The 19,365-nt window shown below is 45.3% G+C and overlaps 1 protein-coding gene across 1 annotated transcript in view; it reads right to left on the bottom strand.

Annotated features, from left to right (window-relative positions):
* DNAH2 (dynein, axonemal, heavy chain 2) overlaps positions 1 to 19,365 on the bottom strand; it is a 112,731-nt gene that overhangs the window by 67,136 nt on the left and 26,230 nt on the right. Inside the window, exons 14-30 of the mRNA XM_014549808.1 lie at positions 17,532 to 17,746; positions 12,652 to 12,798; positions 11,725 to 11,881; positions 11,243 to 11,482; positions 10,768 to 10,956; positions 10,423 to 10,570; positions 9,748 to 9,940; positions 7,686 to 7,886; positions 7,444 to 7,600; positions 6,563 to 6,737; positions 5,968 to 6,131; positions 4,465 to 4,626; positions 4,256 to 4,359; positions 2,709 to 2,865; positions 2,479 to 2,561; positions 2,183 to 2,363; positions 1,701 to 1,839 (exon numbers count right to left, since the gene is read on the bottom strand). Coding sequence (XP_014405294.1) covers positions 1,701 to 1,839; positions 2,183 to 2,363; positions 2,479 to 2,561; positions 2,709 to 2,865; positions 4,256 to 4,359; positions 4,465 to 4,626; positions 5,968 to 6,131; positions 6,563 to 6,737; positions 7,444 to 7,600; positions 7,686 to 7,886; positions 9,748 to 9,940; positions 10,423 to 10,570; positions 10,768 to 10,956; positions 11,243 to 11,482; positions 11,725 to 11,881; positions 12,652 to 12,798; positions 17,532 to 17,746 — 2,812 coding nt within the window. The remainder of the gene's footprint in view (positions 1 to 1,700; positions 1,840 to 2,182; positions 2,364 to 2,478; positions 2,562 to 2,708; positions 2,866 to 4,255; positions 4,360 to 4,464; positions 4,627 to 5,967; positions 6,132 to 6,562; positions 6,738 to 7,443; positions 7,601 to 7,685; positions 7,887 to 9,747; positions 9,941 to 10,422; positions 10,571 to 10,767; positions 10,957 to 11,242; positions 11,483 to 11,724; positions 11,882 to 12,651; positions 12,799 to 17,531; positions 17,747 to 19,365) is intronic.

Here is a 19,365-nt window from a genome sequence, read left to right as displayed (position 1 = left end):
CTGTGCTGGGGGCCCCCCCCCCCCCCCAGTGCATAAATTTTGTGCACCGGGCCTCTAGACTATAATAATAAAAGTGTAATATGCTAATTAGACCAGACAGCCAGGGCTGCGAGGGCTGAGGCAAGCCACCGCGGCTGCAAGGGCCGAGACCCTTGCACAAATTTTGTGCATTGAGCCTCTAGTGTTGCAATAACTATAAATGACACCAGGTGGGTGCAACACTAACAGCAGAATAATGCATGTTGTCACTCAACTTTGCATAACCTAATACTTACATTTTATCAGAATAATTATGTGGGGTTTCTTATATGTATACTCAATTCTTGGGAAAAGGAAGAATTGTTAGATTTGACCCTAAGCAAAATAAAGTTCTCTATACCACTTGACAAAACTCTCTCCTCAGGATACCCATTGTAGGTGCCAGTCACAAAAAACATGACTTCCTGATTCTTTAGCCCAATATATAGCAATCAACCAGGCCTCACTATGTTTACCTCTTTCCCCATCACCTACCAAAGTATCTACAATGAAGACTAGTTAATCTGATAACTAGTTAAAGTCAATGTTTGCAGGGGTGAGGGGAGTGGGTGGGTGGAGGTGGAAGAGGGTATGGGGGCATAAATAGTGATAAAAAAATAAAATAAAGAAAAATAATAATAAAGTCAATGTAATAATAACACTAGCTAATAGTAACCAAGGGCTTACTCTGTGCCATTTAATGTGATAAGTGCTTTATTTGCCTGATCTCATTTATCTGCATCATCTCATGAGATGAATCAGCTAGAGAAGAGGGAGTCCTGCTGGTGTGGCTCAGTGGTTGAGCTTTGACCTAAGAATCAGGAGTTTACGGTTCGATTCCCGGTCAGGGTATATGACTGGGTTGCAGGTTCAATCCCCAGTGTGGGGTGTGCAGGAGGCAGCCAATCAATGATTCTCTCTCATTGCTGATGTTTCTCTCTCTGTCCTTCTCCTTTCCTCCCTGAAATAAATAAAAACATATTAAAAAAAGAGAGAGATCTCTTACCCCTCCCTCCGAAGGACTTGTATGCATGCATATAAGCATAACCAATGGACATAAGACACTGGGGGGTAGGGGAGGCTGGGGGATTGTCAAGGGCGGGGGGAAAAAAAGGAGACATACGTAATACTCTTTGTAATATTTTAAGCAATTAAAAAAATTTTTTTAAAAAATAAAGTTTCCTTAAGTCCCTTTCAAAAAAAAAAAAAGAGAGAGAGAGAGAGAAGAGGGATTTCTCAATCAGGACTTCCTGAGACACAGTGTTATTAATTGAGCACTAACTTTACAGCAGACCCTATACTCAGTGTTACATACTCCTGTATAACTCTTGTAAACCCTGAGAAATAGCTATCATTAATCCCCCTACTACAGGTGAGGAAACTGTGGCATGGAGGGAGGGAGCTGCCCAAGAGCATACAATCAGTAAAGCATAAGTCAGATTTTGAACTTGTCTGCCCGATTCCATATCCCATTCTCTTAACCACTACATTGTACTCCACTCAAACATTTATTGAACTGAATTTACTGAACTATTATTTAATGCTTTAGAAGTAGCCATGGTGATGGTATGGCAGCCAGGTACAATAGTCATCTTTCAAAAAGTGAACCAGGTGGCCATGACTTCACACACATATAACACAACCTGAGGTTATGTCAGGGCAAGAGGCCAGGGAGCTCAGACCTGGATAGTGGGTGCTCCGGAGAGCATTGTTGTCCTTGCTCATCCGCTCCATGATGGTTTTCCACCTGCTGTTGACCTGGTCAAATAAGGCTGATTCATTGGGCAGCTGCTTACGGATGTCCTCTCCTAGGAAGATATTCTGAAGGGCCAAGAATTTTGGAGTGAGAGGCGTTTCTCACATACTCTCCACACTCTGCTCCCTGCTCCCAGACCATGGGTGATAGTTGAGTAGAAGATAAGGAGCATTAGAATCAAAGGGTCAGAGAGGTCAGAGATCTAGGTCCAAGAAAAATAATGAAAGAAGAACAAGGCTTTTCAGGGAGGGAACTGACGGTGAGAGGTAATAACTAGTGCTTGGGTCCTGAATGAAGAATCGCTGTGGCGGTGGGAAAACGAAGCTGATAACGGGGCAAATATTAGGTCCTATGCAAATAAGGGAGTGAAAACAAGTCGTAGGAAGAGCTCAGGCTGTGAGTCCTGACCTCCAGGTACATCCACTGACGCTGCACTGTGAGCACTGTCTCAATAACTTCCAAGATGAGGGAGAGGCAGCGCTCCCAGTGGTCCACCTCCTTCTCAAAGGCCTTGACAAAACGAGATGCCTTCATGGTGGACAGAGCCACCTGGTTATCTTCCAGTGCCTGGAATACTTCCTCTGTGCCTCTGGGGAGGAAAGCATCAAAATCATGTTCCTTCCCCATCTGCCAATCCTTGGTCCCCGCTCCGCAGCCCAGGTCACACAGCCCTCCCCTCCCTAGCTCCCCGAGGCCCTCTCTACCTGAGCCGGTGATAGCCCTTATCCTTGTAGGGTACTAAGTCTAGCTGAATCACTTCCCAAGTCTTGGCAATGTTTTGTAATGCCTGTGGAAAGAAATCGGGGGACACAACAATCAGATGTTTAATCCCCAAGGGGAACAGGAGCTGCAAGAAGCCATCAGTCGATAAAAAGCTGGAAGCCTTTGCTCCAGGCTTAGAAAGCGGGGGAGTGTGGAGAGGACTCTGTCATACCAACTCTATTGCCAGTTCTTTGGTTGCTGAGGCAGAGATCTCCCCAATCTTCTCCACGTGTTGATCCATTCCAAGTTCCACAATCTTCTCCAAAGTAAAGCTTTCAGATTCCTGATCAAACTCCCGTTGGATCTCATCCCTGACCTGATCCCAGTGCCTGCAGCCAGGGACAGAGGTCAGTTTAGAGGGCTGAACACCAGGGCCTGCTGAAAGTGTTAGCGTCACTGCTGAGCTTCCTCCCATTGGGATATTATGATGTATATTTATTCATTCATGATTTCACCCCTATTTACCAAATAGGCTCTAACAGGCAACGTAGGCACTGTGGGGAATACAGAGATTGATGTGCGATTCTCAGGAGAAGGGAGTTAAGATGGATCACTACAGTTTTATTATAGATTCTGTGCTGGGCTAAGTGCCCTACATGAAACATCTCACTTAATTCTCACAACCACTCTATAAATCAGGGGTAGGAAATGTCCAGCCCGTAGGCCATATAAGGCCCACAAAATCATTTGGTCTGATCCTGCCAATGCATTGGGGGTGAGTTCATTAAATGTTAAGTATAGCAGATTAATTTTTAAGGGGATTAATTTTGCATGGCCCACGAATGATGTTATAAATATCCAAATGGCCCTTGGCAGAAAAAAGTTTCCACACCCCTGTGTAAATGATGAATTATTGTCATTCCATTTATATATGAAGAAACTGAGGCTTAGAGAGATTAAATAAGTTAAGTAAATAAAGTGGTTAGGTTATACTTAACCCCATACTTAATGGTGAAACATTGCCAAAAACATTATCCCTGGAGGCAATGCAAAAGAAGTAAAATTATTTTCTCCTAAATAGATAGGTAATTAATTACTAAAACACCATTTGTAAAATAGTTTATTCTATACTCAATGGTTTCAAAGGACCCTTCTATTAAACTTGAAAAACAAAAGTATAAAGAATTAGAAGAAAGTTGGAGAGGATGAATTTATAACTCTGGGGTAAGGGAGGTCTTAAACAAGGCACAGAAGCAAAAACCATAAAGAAAGTTGTTGCCCTGGCCAGCGTGGCTCATTGGTTGGGCGTTGTTCTGTGCAGCAAAAGGTTGCTGGTTCAATTCCCAGTCAAGGGCGCATGCCCTGGTTGTGGGCTTGATCCCTTGTAGGGGGCGTGTGGGAGGCAGCAGATGGATGTTACACTCTCACATCAAAGTTTCTCTCTCTCTCCCTCTCCCTCTCCTTTCCTCTCTTTCTAAAAATCACTATTTTTTAAAAAGAAAGAAAGTTATACTTTTGGCTGCATCAAAATAAGAACTTTTGTATGGCAGAAGGCATAAAGCTTAGCTAAGACAGATGGCATAAAGTGAGAGGAGACAGAGGGGGAAGAAAGCAGAGAAGGAATACAGAACCCAGGACAGTGCGAGAAACAGAGGACCGTGGCAGGCTCTAATGAAGGTCTCTTCCAGAAGTGTGTTTGTAGACAGAGGGGCACAGAGAGCTATGATCACCACGGAGGGGACAGGCCAGACGGTCACCCCAGGAGCGGAGGAGACTTACCTCTCTCTGAGAGCGGAGTTTCGCAGGTCTGAGATGAGAGGCATGGTCCTCTTGAACTGCTCGAGTTTTGATCGAGTGGTTTCAATAATTTCCCAGTTTCGGTCCTGAGCAAAAGTGGGAAGTATCAGAAGAGCTGACAATCTTACCTGCACAGTTCCCCTTCCTCAGTTGGCTTATCTTCTGCCCCCTTCCCTCCTCTCTTCGCACACCTTAAACTCTTTGGCTAGTCTTGTAAGGCGACGATACAGACCATGGGCCATGGTCTCCATGGTCTCTGTCTGCAGGTTCAGGAACCGACCGGTCTTCCACTGGTTCCAGTTTTCCTCCCAGTCCCGTGTGATCTCCCAGATTTGCTGGAGTGCGTCTAGCTCCTGCGTGGCAGAGAGAAAGATGTAAGTAGCATGACTCTTGCCCTCTTTCTTCCTGACAAACACTCAGGTTCTTTGCTCCTCTCATCTGAGAAGTTTTTCCCTCCAGGCAATAGAGCTGCCTCCTCAATTCAGATTTCTTTCTCTACTCTCTTGCCTTACGAGCTTCTCAAATAACAAGCACAGGAAAGTATATTCAGCATCATTAGTCAGTAGAGACATGCAAATCAAAACCACAATGAGACTCAACTTCACACCCACCAGAATGGCTAGGACCCAAAAAAAAAGTGGGGGGCGAGGAGTAAGTGTTGGCGAGGATGCAGAGAAATAGAAACCCTCGTACATTGCTAGTGGGAGTGTAAAATGGTGCAGCTGCTGTGGGAAATAGTTTGGCAAGTCCTCAAAAAGTCAAACATAGAATTACCATATGATCTAGCAATTCCACTCCTGGGTACATACCCACAAGAACTGGGAACAGAGACTCAAACAAATACAAGTACACACATGTTCATAGCAGCACTACTCACAACAGCTGAAAGGTGGAAACAACCCAAATGTCCATTACTTGTTAATGGATAAACAAAATGTGGTAAATTCATACAATAGAATACTAGCCAGCCACAAAAAGAAATGAAATATTGACTGGCACATGCTACAACACGGATGAACCTTGAAGATATCATGCTAAGTGAAAGAAGCCAGATACGAAGAGCCACATATTTGTATGACTCCATTTATATAAAATGTTCAGAATAAGCAAATCCACACGCATAGGAAATAGGTTAGTGGCCAACAAGGACTGGGGAGAGACCGGATGGGGAATGACTGCTGTGGATACAGGGTTTCCTTTTGGGGTGATGAAAATGTTTTAAAACTAGAGGTAATGGATACACAACACTGTGAATGTACTAACTGCCACTGAATAACTGTTCACTTTAAGCTGGTTCTTTTCTTATCTGAATTTTACATCAATTTTTTTAAAAAAGCTACTCATGCCCGGCCAGCATGGCTCAGTGGTTGAGAGTCGACCTATGAACCAGGAGGTCACCTTTCGATTCTGGTCAGGGCACATGCCAGGCTTGCAGACTCAATCCCCAGTAGTGGGAGGTGCAGGAGGTAGCTGATCAATGATTCTCTTTCATCTTTGATGTTTCTATCTCTCTCTCCCTCTCCTTCCTCTCTGAAATCAATAAAATATATTTTAAAATAAAATAAAATAAAATAAGAAGCTCCTCATGCACCCATCTTCCTAGTCCCAGCTGTTTTTCCAGGCCCTTAGGGTGAATTCACCTGTCCCCTGCCCCATATGCTTAATTACCATGAGGGCCTAACTCAGCACCCCACCTTCTCCAGGTTCTGCAGGTCCTTGGAGGCTGGCTGCTCGATCTTGAAGATGCCCAAGTTGGTACGGAGAGTGTTTTCTTCGTCCCTCATGGCATTCAGCATGGCCCGCATTTGGGCGATCTGATCTAGAGCAGTCTGGTGTCCCACACTACTGGTGAAGGGGCCTGTGGAAAATCCCAGATGAAGCTCAGATTCCCACTCAAGGTCATGGTCCTCTGAAAGGACTGTCATCGCTCTCCTACCTCTTTGTGGGTAATTCTCACTTCTTCCTCACATGAGAGAGGGAAGGAAAGGAAAATAAGAGAAAATGCATTGAAAGGATGATGATTAATCTTACCAAAACTATTACATGTGGCTCAAGAATCAGAAACAGGTGGGACTTGGGAGGTGGGTGTAAGAAAACTGGAAATGTGAGTTGGGCTGCTGTCTTTTGACCAACCACAGTTGGGTTGCTGACAGAAGTGCCACTGCTCTTTCCCGTCCCCCCTACAGTCCTTCCTCCACTCATCCTTGTTCGCACCTCCCTCGACTGTAACCTTTGAAAGACTGGGTCAAACCAAAGGTAAAGAAGGAGGAGAGGATACGAAAGGGGTACCTTTGGTGCCAAATTCTTCCAGAAGATTATGGGCTTTCTTCTTGAAATCATCAGCTGAGTGAATAAGGCTTGTCTTGAATTTCTCCTTGTGCTTCTTCAACATCTGTTCACTGTCCAACAGAGTTTGTTGGAAGACAACCCACTCCCCATTGAGACTGTTCAGCATCTCCAGTACCTGGGGACATCAAAGAGGGGAGGGTGACCCACGAGCAGAAGTTCTGTCCATCTCACCAATGCCTTTATGGACTCTTTTCTGATCCTCCACAGCAGAGTCTGTGGCCAAGTTCTGCATGCAAAGAGGCCCAAAGAAATCAAGCAGTTGAGTTGCTGGGCCTAAAAGAACTCCATAAATAGCCTTAGGTGGGTTATCTCAGTGGATTAAGTGTCAGCCCAGGGACTGAAGGGTCCTGGATCCGATTCCAGTCAAGAGCAGGTACCTCGGTTGCAGGCTTGATCCCCCTGATTGGGGCGCATGCGGGAAGCAACCAATCGATGTGTCTCTCACATTGAAGAGTCTCTCTCTCTCTCTCTCCCTCTCTCTCTCCCCCTCCCTTCCACTTTCTCTAAAAAAAAGAGTCATTGGGGGAAAAATATCCTCAGGTGAGGATTAACAACAAAAACAAAAACAAAAAAACTTTAAAAGAACTCCATAAACTAACCAGAAATACCATTTGAATTAGCTTTGGCTCTCAGAGGCTTTTGAATCTTGAACCTTCTCCACACCCCCCCCTCCACACACACACACACACACACACACACACACACTCGTCTGCTCTCCCTCCTGACAGCAGAGGGATCTACTATGTGAGAGATCAGCTTCCCATGCTACCTGCTGCTGGCATGGGTTCAACTTGGGTGGACCAAACGGCACTGGAACTCACACTCTCCGCAACGGGCACCTCGTACTTCTCAAGAATGGCGAACTGCTCGTGGATGGGAGGAATCTGGGTCTCCAGGTTGGGCAAGTCGTGCTGCAGGGTATCCATGAGTTGCAAACTGACCCCCAGTTCCTCCAGCGTCTGGGGAGGGCGGCTTATTCTAAAGCCGGGCAAAGAGCACAGTTAAGGAAACAGGGCAGGGCATGCTCTCCCCGCCTGTGCCATGCGCCCCCCGCCGCCCGTACTTCTCCGCATTCTCCTTCAGGTAGGTGTGCAGCTCCAGGAGGCGCCGGGCTGCCATCTCCTTGAGCAGAGTCGTGAACTTGTTCTGCCACTCGTTGCAGTGCTGCACCAGCGAGAACTTGAGATTCGAGCAGTCCAGCAGCACAAACTGGATGTTGAGGACGGTCTCCTCCTTCTGCACATTATTAGCAACCTCTGTGTAGCTGAAAGGGCCCATATTCCTGCTAGCAGGTTTTTTTCTTTGAAGACATGCCCACTGCCCTGATGCCAGTTCAAGTTCTCATTTCCTGCCACCCAGACCTGTGCAGCAGCTCCAAAGCTTTCTGCTACACCCCATTGTCTCTCATTTCAGTCCACCCAGACACAGCTGTGACCATGTCATTTTCCCAACCGCTGCCTTCAGGACAGCTATCAGATTCAGTCTGGCATTCAAGTCTTTAGCATTACATGGACCTGGGTTGAGTTCACACTGGTGCTCACTAGCTCTATGACCTCAGGCAGGTTGTTTAACTGTTGGAAGCCTATTTCCTCACCTGTGTCATGATGATAAAAATAGGCCCTACCTCACAAGGTTGCGGAGAGAATGAAGTTGGTTGTTGCCTATAAATCCCTTTGCACCTCCCTTTTGTGTATCTATGTTCCAAATACTCAATATTTGGCGAACATGTTCCCAACTTTATGCCTTTGCTGATGCTATTTTCTCTCCCTGAAATGCCCTCCCACTGCCCACCTCCGCCTGTTGAAATCCTACCCATTGCATAAAGCCCAGCCCCACAGTCACTCCCTTCATGAAGCCTTTCCTATGTCCCTGGCTGGAAATTCTGTCCTCCCATTGAACTGTCCTGGTACCTTGTAAACCTTAATCATATACTTTTCACATTTGAAGCTTGTATAATAGCAAGCACCTGAGGACCGTACTTTACAGTTTACAATGTGCTTTTACATATATTGAATAGTCTCACAACATTGTAAGTAGGTGGTGTAATATCTGTTTCACAGGAGGCTGAGGCCTGGAGAACCTAAGTGCCTTAAGATTCCACAGCTAGCCCTAACCGGTTTGGCTCAGTGAATAGAGCATCGGCCTGTGGACTCAAGGGTCCCAGGTTTGATTCCGGTCAAGGGCATGTACCTTGGTTGCAGGCACATCCCCAGTGGGGAGTGTGCAGGAGGCAGCTGATCGGTGTTTCTCTCATCGATGTTTCTAACTCTCTATCCCTCTCCCTTCCTCTCTGTAAAAAATCAATAAAATATATTTTTTAAAAAAAAGATTCCACAGCTAGAAAGCAGCAGAGCTGGGATTTGATCAGTTCCCACGATGCCCCAGCCCTGTTCTTTTATCTTCCCTACTACACTGTAGCCCTCAGGCGGAAAACACTTGTTCATTTCTTTTTATTCCTCAGGATCCATAGAACAACGGTGGTTTCTTTAATAAATGTAAGACTAACCAGAGGACAAAGAGATGGGAGATCTTTTCCTGACTTTAGAATTTAAGCATCTTCTTCAAATGAACTCCAACCTACCTTCTTAAAGTGGAAGTGTTCACTTCTCTCATCCTTTAGATGCCAAGCATTTCCTTCTTTCCAATAGGACCCTGTGGGTACTACCCACCCAAACGGCTTTTCCCCTAAATCTTATCCAGCTCTGATGTGATCTCCACCCCTGAGAAGCAAAGGTTCCATGCCCCAGGCCCTGTTCTTTCCTATAGTTGAGGACACACTTTCTGCACCTCTCCTTACCCCCAGCCTGCCTTCTGAGCCTCTAGCTCCTGAGATTCTAGCCCAGTGATGGCGAACCTATGACACGCGTGTCAGAAGTGACACGCAAACTCATTTTTTTGGTTGATTTTTCTTTGTTAAATGGCATTTAAATATATAAAATAAATATCAAAAATATAAGTCTTTGTTTTACTATGGTTGCAAATATCAAAAAATTTCTATATGTGACACGGCACCAGAGTTAAGTTAGGGTTTTTCAAAATGCTGACACACCGAGCTCAAAAGGTTCGCCATCACTGTAAATCTATACCTTCAGAGACAGACCTTCACATCCACCTGCCCTCCTTACCGGGCAATGTCGGCATCAAAAGAAGAGACAGGAGGGTTGAGACGCTGATAGCGACGAATAAAAGAGTCCTTGTTGATCTCCCAGATTTCCCGATACATATCCCAGGTCTTGAGATAGTTCTGCAGCAGGCTTGCGTTATTCGTCATACCACTGCTGATCTGGGCCTGGATCTTCTTGATGTCCTCATCACGCTCTTCAGGACCCAGCAAAATGCTTCTCATTAACTTTCACTTCAACCCAAGCTCCAGCCTGGCCCTTGGCCACTGCCCCCGACCCTCCACTCCAATATCACCTCCACAAAGGAATAAGACTCAAACATGAGCATTAGAAAATAAAGGAGAAGGCAGAAAGTAAAAGTATGAACTTAATCTATAAGATTCAGATATATCAGCTGTTGGTATCTGGACATGTTATATCCCAGGCCCAGTCCTAAATTTGTCCTTCCTAATCTCCCACCCCAAATCCCAAATCCCAGGAGCATCTGTTACCTAATCTTCTTGCCTCCATCCCTGCCTTTGCTTCCTTCCCCAATCCAGCCCCCTGACCTGCCTTTTCTACCCGTACTAGAGATGACTGACCAGTATCTGGAAACAGCCCTGGTCTCTCCTCCCAGCTCTGCCCATTCCTAAGCCTCTGCTATCCCTGCACCAAATTCCCTCCCTATTGCCCACTCACCCACGATTAAGTGGATGGGGTCCCGAAAAAACTTGCGCTTGAGGAGAATTTCAGGGAGGTGGCGGAAGACAGAGATGGTGGAGAAAAGGTGGTTGCCAATGTCATTGACCACATTTGCCAAAGTCTGCAGAGTGGGTGAGAACTCCACCTGTGGGAACACAAGGAGAGAGCCTTCGCACAGGCCACGGAGGAGACAGGCCTCAGGACTGGTAAGGTTGAACACCTCAGAACCAGATCTGGAGGCCAAAGGATAAAGTTAAGGTCAAGGGTCAAGTTCAAGGATTGAGGGAGACTGGAGAATAAAGTATGATCATTTTCAGGTGTTGGGGGCAAAGCGGTGCCCACCTGTTTCGCATTTCCCTGCATGTCATTCTGCAAAATGACAAGGACTCGGAAGAGTGGGTTTGGGGAGGTCTTCCCATCCCCATTGATAGCTTTGGACAGTTCCAACAGTGACCACTTCACATTCAGTCGCAGGGCATCCTCCATCATGTGGTCCAACCGAATCGTGTATAGCATCCACTGCTGCTGAATCTGGTGGGAAGAGGGAAGGGAAAGAGAATCCTCAGGGAAGACAGTAGTTTGGGCGGGGGGGGGGAATAGGCTGGTTAAACAGAAAGGCAGGACTCTGAGTCCAGAAGGAAGAAGGTTTGACAGACTGAAGGTTGGGTGAATCCAAGAATAGAGCAGGATGTTTGAGAAGCACATACTGGGGCGGGGGGTGGGGTGGGGGAGATCGAAAAAAACAAGAGGATGGTCTGATGGGCCTGGGGGCCTGGGGGCTTCCCCAACCACAAAGCCCTGGCCACAGGACCCCTACCTCAGAGCCATCATTCTTGAAGACTTCATAGGAGTTGGTCATGATGGCTATCACATCATGGTGTAGGCTCACCAATTTCTGCTGCACAGCTGCCCGATGCTCTTTTTGGTCCTCCTCGAATTCCAGGTCCCTGTACACCCGTTTGCCACTAATGCGTACCAACAGTGTCTCTGATATCTCTTGGGCTCGCCAGCCAATGGTCAGAGTGGATGCCTTGAAGTCATTCACAATCATCTGTACCTGGACCCAGAAACGCCCCCATAGGGTGGGGGCTTCAGCTTGGGAAAAGACCTTCTGGGCCTAATTCTATCCTCCCACCTGTCCTCTACCTAGAGTTGCTGACAGTAAAAGTCCTTCCCCAAGCAAACTTCATTTATTTCCCATTACTCCCTGGTCTCTCCACCACTGCCTATGATTCAGGTATTAATTTCCCATGCACCCGCCTTTTGCTCCGCCCTTAGGGTCTAATGACCGTGGCCTACCTTGCTGGCATGGATGCGGCACTCTGTGATGAAAAAGGCACTGGCCCCCTTCAAGGACCAGTGCAGTTTCTTGAGTCCAGGGTGGATCTTCTTATCCAGGAAGCGGATGCGTTCTTTGAACAGGGCCTGCTCATTTGGGGACAGCATGGCAATGATCCTGCGTAGAAGAGCAGACTGGTAGCTGATGGGGACAAGCTCTGAAGACCTCTCCTCCACACCAGAAACTTGGTGGGAAAATCTGAAAGTTCACGATTCTAGAGAGTGCTTTTCAACAAAACATTTCGCAACGATGGAAATGTTCTACAATTGGTGCTAATACCATAGCCACTAGCCACGTGTGGCAATGAAGCATCTGAAATGTAGCCTGTGCAAATGAGTGACTGAATTTTTAAAAATTATTTAATTTCAATTTTTAATTAAAATAGAAATAGCCATATGCTGCTAGTGGCTACCACAAGGGATAGTTCCATTCCAGACACCCAAAAAAGACTGCTGGTTCCACCCCCTTGGACTTTAATTGGGATGAAAAAGGTACCCAACCCAGAACAAAGCCTCACTCCAGAAATGAGTGCCAAGGGCATTAAGAGAAGAATTGACTGCATGGCCTTGGTTCAATGAATCTGATGTTATTCTGTGTCCATAATCTGAATGCCAGTTTCATTCCTAGAGAAGTGACCCAGGCTTACAATACATATGGCCCTGTGGGGTGGGAGAGGACCTGGCTGTTTGCTCTCTACCCTAAAGCCAGAAGCCAAAACTACAAGGGAGTAGTCGTAGGGCCACAGAGAGAGACTGGACGAAAAGAATCTTTTGAGATGGACAAAATGGAAAGGGTGGCTACTGTAGGGAAAGAACATCATGGAGTAGGTACAACAAAAAGGAGGTAAGTAGCATGCAGAAGGACTGCCGTGAGGACTGGGGCCCTACTTATTGTAGTCTCGAGCAACGAGCAGCAGATTTTCACGAAGAACACGCAGATCCTCCGCACGTTCAGCGACGTTCACCACATAATGGGGCGTCTCGAACAGCAGCCGCTCCCAGTAGTCAATCTCCACAAAGAGAATCAGCAGAGACCTTGGGGGGGAAGAAGAGCAGAGCAGCTGAAGGTGCTGCTCAAGGGCACAAGAGCCAACAGCAGGCCGAGGGGGCGCAGGGCTGGGCAGCACCGAGGCAGAGGAAGGGTGAGAAACGAAGCAGCATCTCCAGGTTGACGACACATGGCGTTGGCCCCTCCCCTCACTAAAGCAGCAGTAAAGAGGTTTGTGTTGCTTAAGGCATAAGCCCACCTATTCAAGGAGACAACAACAGAGTAATTTTGGAAGCTGAACAGTAGATGGATAAGGAGCAGAACTGGAATCTTAAGCTGGTGACGGAAACAGCTAAGAAGCCACTCGGTTCCTGCTGTAGGATTCTCCAAAGGCCCAGGGGCTGGCGGCTTCAGGTATCAGGGAAGGGCATGAAGGTGGGACTAAACCGGGAAAACCAGGTGAAAGTTTAGGAAGCAGCTCTCCCCATGTCCCCTCCCGTACTCCGCACAGTTAGGCAGGTGCCCTCTTCACCTCAACAAAAGACTGAAGGCTTCTTGCCTGGAGAAGGCAGTACAGAACCTGAGGGTCTTTGGACTGGACCCCAAGCCCAGTTGAAGGAGAGAGGGGTCGGTAAGTGGCCATGTGCACACTATGTTAAGACCTCCAGCCTTCTTTTCCTACCCAGAAACCAGCACTCTGGCAGCTGGACCTACACCCTCCAGAATGAAGTTTGAAAGATTGTTTTCTGAGGCCTCTGACCAGCCTAAGAGGAAAAGTGCCAAGATGATGCCTTCAGTAATCCCCTGAAAACAGCGCCCCCGCATCAGCCTGCAGGGAAGCTCACAGGAGTGAAATTTTAACTTGTCAGTCAACAGCACAAATTTGGATAATACCTTCCTGATGTCGAGCTGAAAACTCCATGAGAAACTTTTTTCACAATGATGTTCAGGCTTTGCCAGAAGTTTGTCAATAAATTTCTGGAGTAAAAATTGTATTTTATTGACAAGTATACTTTATAAAAAGAAATAAATGTGGCCCTACCTGATTTGGCTCAGTGGATAGAGCATTGGCCTGCGGGCTGAAGGGTCCCAGGTTTGGTTCCAGTCAAGGGCACATGCCCGGGTTGTGGGCTTGATCCCCAGTGTGGGGCGTCAAGGAGACAACCGATCAATGACTTTGTAGAATAAAAGAATAAATAAAGAAACATAGAGGAAGAAAATTTAAAGTGAGAATCAATGCATGCATTTGTTATTAAATTTAAAAACTGCTGCCCTAGCCGGTTTGGCTCAGTGGATAGAGCGTTGGCCTGTGGACTCAAGGGTCCCAGATTTGATTCCGGTCAAGGGCATGTACCTTGGTTGCAGACACATCCCCAGTAGGGAGTGTGCAGGAGGCAGCTGATCGATGTTTCTCTCTCATCGAAGTTTCTAACTCTCTATCCCTCTCCCTTTCTCTCTGTAAAAAATCAATAAAATATATTTTTTTTTAAAAAAGAAATAAATGTGGGAAATGATTTTTGCAAAATATTTTATAATTATCCTCAGACAAGTGGTCAGGCAGTAGAGTAGGAAAGTGAGCTAGCTGAGTTTACTGCTGACAAACCAGAATGAACTGACTCAGTGGAGAAAGTGCTATAGGATTGGGGAGGAAGGAGAAAGTGCAAGCCCCAGACACAAAAAACTAACAGATGCCAGTCTCCCACCCTGCTCTGGGAAAATTCCACTACACGGAGGAATCTGCTGCCTACATAGTGATAACACAGCTCTTTTCAGCCAGGGTACAGACAACATCTGGAATATGTTTGCGATAAGGGCAATCAGTAAAGCTGGTCTGGCCATAAAATGTGGTAAAAGCCAATTTGGACTTCAGAGTTCAAATATTTGGGATATAAGGTGGGACAGTAAAAGCCCTTGTGAGATAAACTAGGTGCTATCAGGGACTGGAAGGCTTCCGTGACTAAGGGAGAGTCAGGTAATTCTGAGGACAATTAGCGCATTTGAAAAGCATGCTCATTTCAAGATTTTATCTAGACATTGAACACAAAAGAATAAATTGGGAAAAGTTATTTGCACCTCCTTGGAGTTTTACTAGGCTTTGGAAAAGCTGAAACTGTCTTGGATTTCTTTACTGGTTTGATGAGCCCAGACTTTTCAAAATCCTTCCCTATGATCATGTTTTTCCCCCTTATACATTATTTACTGGGTTGAGGCAGTTTTACCTTAAAACCACAAAAATGTAAAGCAGCTTATAACAGATCTCTCTAGAAAACAATTGCCAAAAGACAGGAGCACTTCTTCTCTCTGAAAGAAGTGTCTAGCTAATATTTGGGTTTCAGCTAAACCCAAGCCATAAATATTTGGCCCAAAGTTGCCTTGTAAACTCTACTATAAAGATTATGCAAATGGAATTTTATTTTTTTTAAATATATTTTATTGATTTTTTACAGAGAGGAAGGGAGAGAAGCGCATTTGAAAAGCATGCTCATTTCAAGATTTTATCTAGACATTGAACACAAAAGAATAAATTGGGAAAAGTTATTTGCACCTCCTTGGAGTTTTACTAGGCTTTGGAAAAGCTGAAACTGTCTTGGATTTCTTTACTGGTTTGATGAGCCCAGACTTTTCAAAATCCTTCCCTATGATCATGTTTTTCCCCCTTATACATTATTTACTGGGTTGAGGCAGTTTTACCTTAAAACCACAAAAATGTAAAGCAGCTTCTAACAGATCTCTCTAGAAGACAATTGCCAAAGGACAGGAGCACTTCTTCTCTCTGAAAGAAGTGTCTAGCTAATATTTGGGTTTCAGCTAAACCCAAACCATAAATATTTGGCCCAATGTTGCCTTGTAAACTCTACTATAAAGATTATGCAAATGGAATTTTAGATAAATATCTGATGTATTCCTTAAGATGACCACAGCAAACAGGAAAATTTTATCTTAACTAGATGAGTACAAGCTCAAACATTCAGTAAACATATCACTATGGAGGGAAGGGAACAAGATATAAGAAGTCTGGTTGAAATCTTCTAGTACAATAATCCAAAAATGTATATGGAACCACAAAAGACCCCGAATATCCACAGCAATCTTGAGAATGAAGAACAAAGTTGAAGGTATCATACTACCTGATATCAAACTATACTATAAGACTATGATAATCAAAACAGCATGGTACTGGCATAATGGAAAAATTTTTGAAAGACTTTGAATGTACAGAACAGTGTGCTTAGTATGCTACTATTTATATTAAAAGCCTACTGTAGCCCTGGCTGGCTTGGCTCAGTGGATAGAGCGTCGGCCTGTGAAGGGTCCCCGGTTTGATTCCAGTCAAGGGCACATGCCTGGGTTGCGGGCTTGATCCCCAGTGGGGGGCGTGTGAGAGGAAGCTGATCAATGATTCTCTCTCATCATTGATGTTTCCATCTCTCTCTCCCTCTCCCTTCCTCTCTGAAGTCAATAAAAATGTATATTTTTTTAAAAGCCTACTGTACTTATGTAGACACTAGAGGCCTGGTGCATGGATTTGTGCATCTGTGGGGTCCCTTCGCCTGGCCTGCGGGGATTGGGCTGAAACCGACAGTCCGGCATCCCCCTGTCTCTTCAAAATCTTATTATTGGTTTATAAAGCCATTTTTATATGATCCTGTTCAACCATACCTCAAAAACCATGAACCCTATCAAAGCTAGGCTCCAACAGCCGCCACTGATCAAAGACTTTTCGCAAACCTCTTCCCCTTATCTTTACACTCAGCTTCTAAACTGCTTCCTTATCCATGTGGCTCAAACATCTCTGTTCTCACTAATGCCTTCGCCCCACCCCTCTGGCCTGATAGTCCACCAGATGACACTCAACCATGAGTGTCATCTCCCCTGGTTGGGCTGCCTTCAGCTGCCCAGGACAGACACACTCCGTTTCTTGTGTCCCTCGGACTCCATCTTGGCACAGGCCTTCTCTGGCAAAACCCCTTCTAAATTTGCCCAACAGATAAAGACATTCTGTGAGTTAAAGTAAATGCTAGTAGCAACAGCCTAGAAATGTGTGAAATACCTCTTATTATAGGGCCTAGCTGATGACAAGAGGGAGCCAAAACCAATCAAATAAAAAGTCATTTCCTTCCGATCAGGAAAAAACTGTCACCAGAAGGTTTGTAATCTCTGTAGACAGATGCCTTACATAGCTCCTTCTTTATTTTTCTCTTCTGCATTTTCTCTTCTGTATATGGAAAGGAAGCACCGCTCCAAGAGTAGATATAACTATTCACTCACAGGGTGACAGAAGGCAGGGACTTTACCATTACATAAACTTCCTGTGCCTATCTTGGTTCCTAGCACGTGGAAGGCACTCACTATATATTGTTAAATAACTAGTAAATGAATTAATTACATTTTAAATAATTATGTGAAAAAGTCATAGTTATAAAGCTAAGAGGAGAGGGCATACTCCACAGCCACACCAATTCTCAGGAAAGCCCACTCCGTGGCTCCTGGTTTGGGTGATTTAGCTGAGCCACCATGGCCATCTAGTGGCAGAGCACCTACATCGCTGGTTTAGTAGGTCAGTGGGGTTTCTTTTTTTAACCATTTCTTTTAAAGATAAAATTAAAATTAGGAAGTGATAGGAAACATATTACAGTATAAGAGAGAGTTAGAGAGGATGGAGATAAAACCAAGAGATGGGAGTTAAACTCCTGGGAGAGTTGGGGAAGGAAATGGCACCAGAGACAGAATAAGTAGAAGGAGTCAGATAAAGGGAGAAGGGGTGGGTAGGGTCTTGTACTTGTCAAAGTTGACATCCAACATGCCCGCCTTCTCCTGGCTGATTCGTAACAATGGGGTGTCCAGCCGCCGAATGCAGTCCTTGTCCAGGGTTGCTGTCCAGTCTTGGAAGGTTTTTCGAACCAGTTCATCAATGGCCTGAACCATCTGCTGATAGGTATGTACACTCTCCTCTCCAGTCCCAATGTGGGGCAGGAAATGAGCGTTAGAAAGACACTGAGGAAGAAAGAGAATGGGAGGACCTACTTACCAATTCCTCCACATTCCCATCAGCCTGAGACCACACACACACACACACACACACACACCAGCAATATGTGTGAGGCCTGCTAAGGAGATTGATTTTGACTACTTAGTCCAGCAGTTTTCAACCAGTGTTCCTCAGCACGCTGGTGTTGGTGTGCTGCAAGAATTTTTAAAACATGCAATACCTGACTAGTAGTCAGGGGCCCTGGCCTCTTTTCCCTTAGATTGTCAAATTAAAAAATGACAACAGCCGTGCTCGCTTCGGCAGCACATATACTAAAATTGGAACGATACAGAGAAGATAGCATAGCCCCTGTGCAAGGATGACATGCAAATTCGTGAAGCGTTCCATATTTTTTTTAAAAAATGACAACAGCCAATACAACAATAATCGTCCAATGTGAATAAATCAAAATTGTACTTTTTTTTTGGCAGATGGGCAAAAAATACATTTTTTGGTGTTCCGCAGAATTTTAATAATTAGTTTATGTGTGGCATGAGATGAAAAAGGTTAAAAATCGCTTATTTAGAGGGAAGGTGGAGCAAAAAAAAAAAAAGAGTGAGAAGACGAGACCAAGGCACGATGAAGAAATGGAGTCAAAATAAAGAAACAAAAGCACAAACATTCAGTTCAAGAAAAAAGTTGGGCCCTAGCTGGTTTGGCTCAGTGGATAGAGTCTCAGACCGAAGGGTCTCAGGTTCGATTTCGGTAACGGGCACATGCCCGAGTTGCGGGCTCGATCCCCAGTAGGAGAAAGCAGGAGGCAGCCGATCAATGATTCTCTCTCATCATTGATGTTTCTATCTCTCTCTCCCTCTCCCTTCCTCTTTGAAATCAATAAAAATATTTTTTTTTAAAGCTGGGGAAAGAAAACAAATTACAGGAGGTGAAGGATTTAAGAGGTATCAGATTGAAAACCAGTAAGTGCCCTTCCTCACTGAAGTCTGAGCCCACCACTTCTTAAGAAGCTTCCAATTGTCTGTAAGCTGCCTTATTCTCTCCCAGAACCAATTAGATGACGGCAGGTAGATAGCTTCAGACTTATATTCCCCAAACGTTTACGCTTTATTTTTCTGTTTCTTTGTGCCTATTCTTCTAGGGCAGCGGTTCTCAACCTGTGGGTCGCGACCCCTTTGGCGGTCGAACGACCCTTTCACAGGGGTCGCCTAAGACCATCCTGCATATCAGATATTTACATTATGATTCATAACAGTAGCAACATTACAGTTATGAAGTAGCAATGAAAATAATTTTATGGTTGGGTCACAACATGAGGAACTGTATTTAAAGGGCCAGGAGGTTGAAAACCACTGTTCTAGGGAGACAGGTCCTTTAAGGGTCTCACCTATCCAGTTCTCTGGATTTTGAGGTTGAATTACTCTTCTTGTGGCCCAGCTTCTCAGATGCTGGCCCCATTCCTCCTTTCCACCTTGATAGAAATGCCCATGTTCTACCAACCAGACTCACCATTGCTGCAAATCCAAGGCCATCGCCTGCCTCACGAGGAGCTGCATCTGCCACTCCCTTGGGTAGACTTCGTCTCTGGTCATGAAAACTCACTAGGGAATTTCTGGACGGGTCCCTCCCA

This window comes from Myotis brandtii, unplaced genomic scaffold (genome assembly GCF_000412655.1).
Source record: "Myotis brandtii unplaced genomic scaffold, ASM41265v1 scaffold573, whole genome shotgun sequence".
NCBI classification, from domain to species: domain Eukaryota; kingdom Metazoa; phylum Chordata; class Mammalia; order Chiroptera; family Vespertilionidae; genus Myotis; species Myotis brandtii.
Note: the sequence above shows the minus strand (reverse complement) of the source record. Positions and strands in the feature narration are given on the sequence as shown.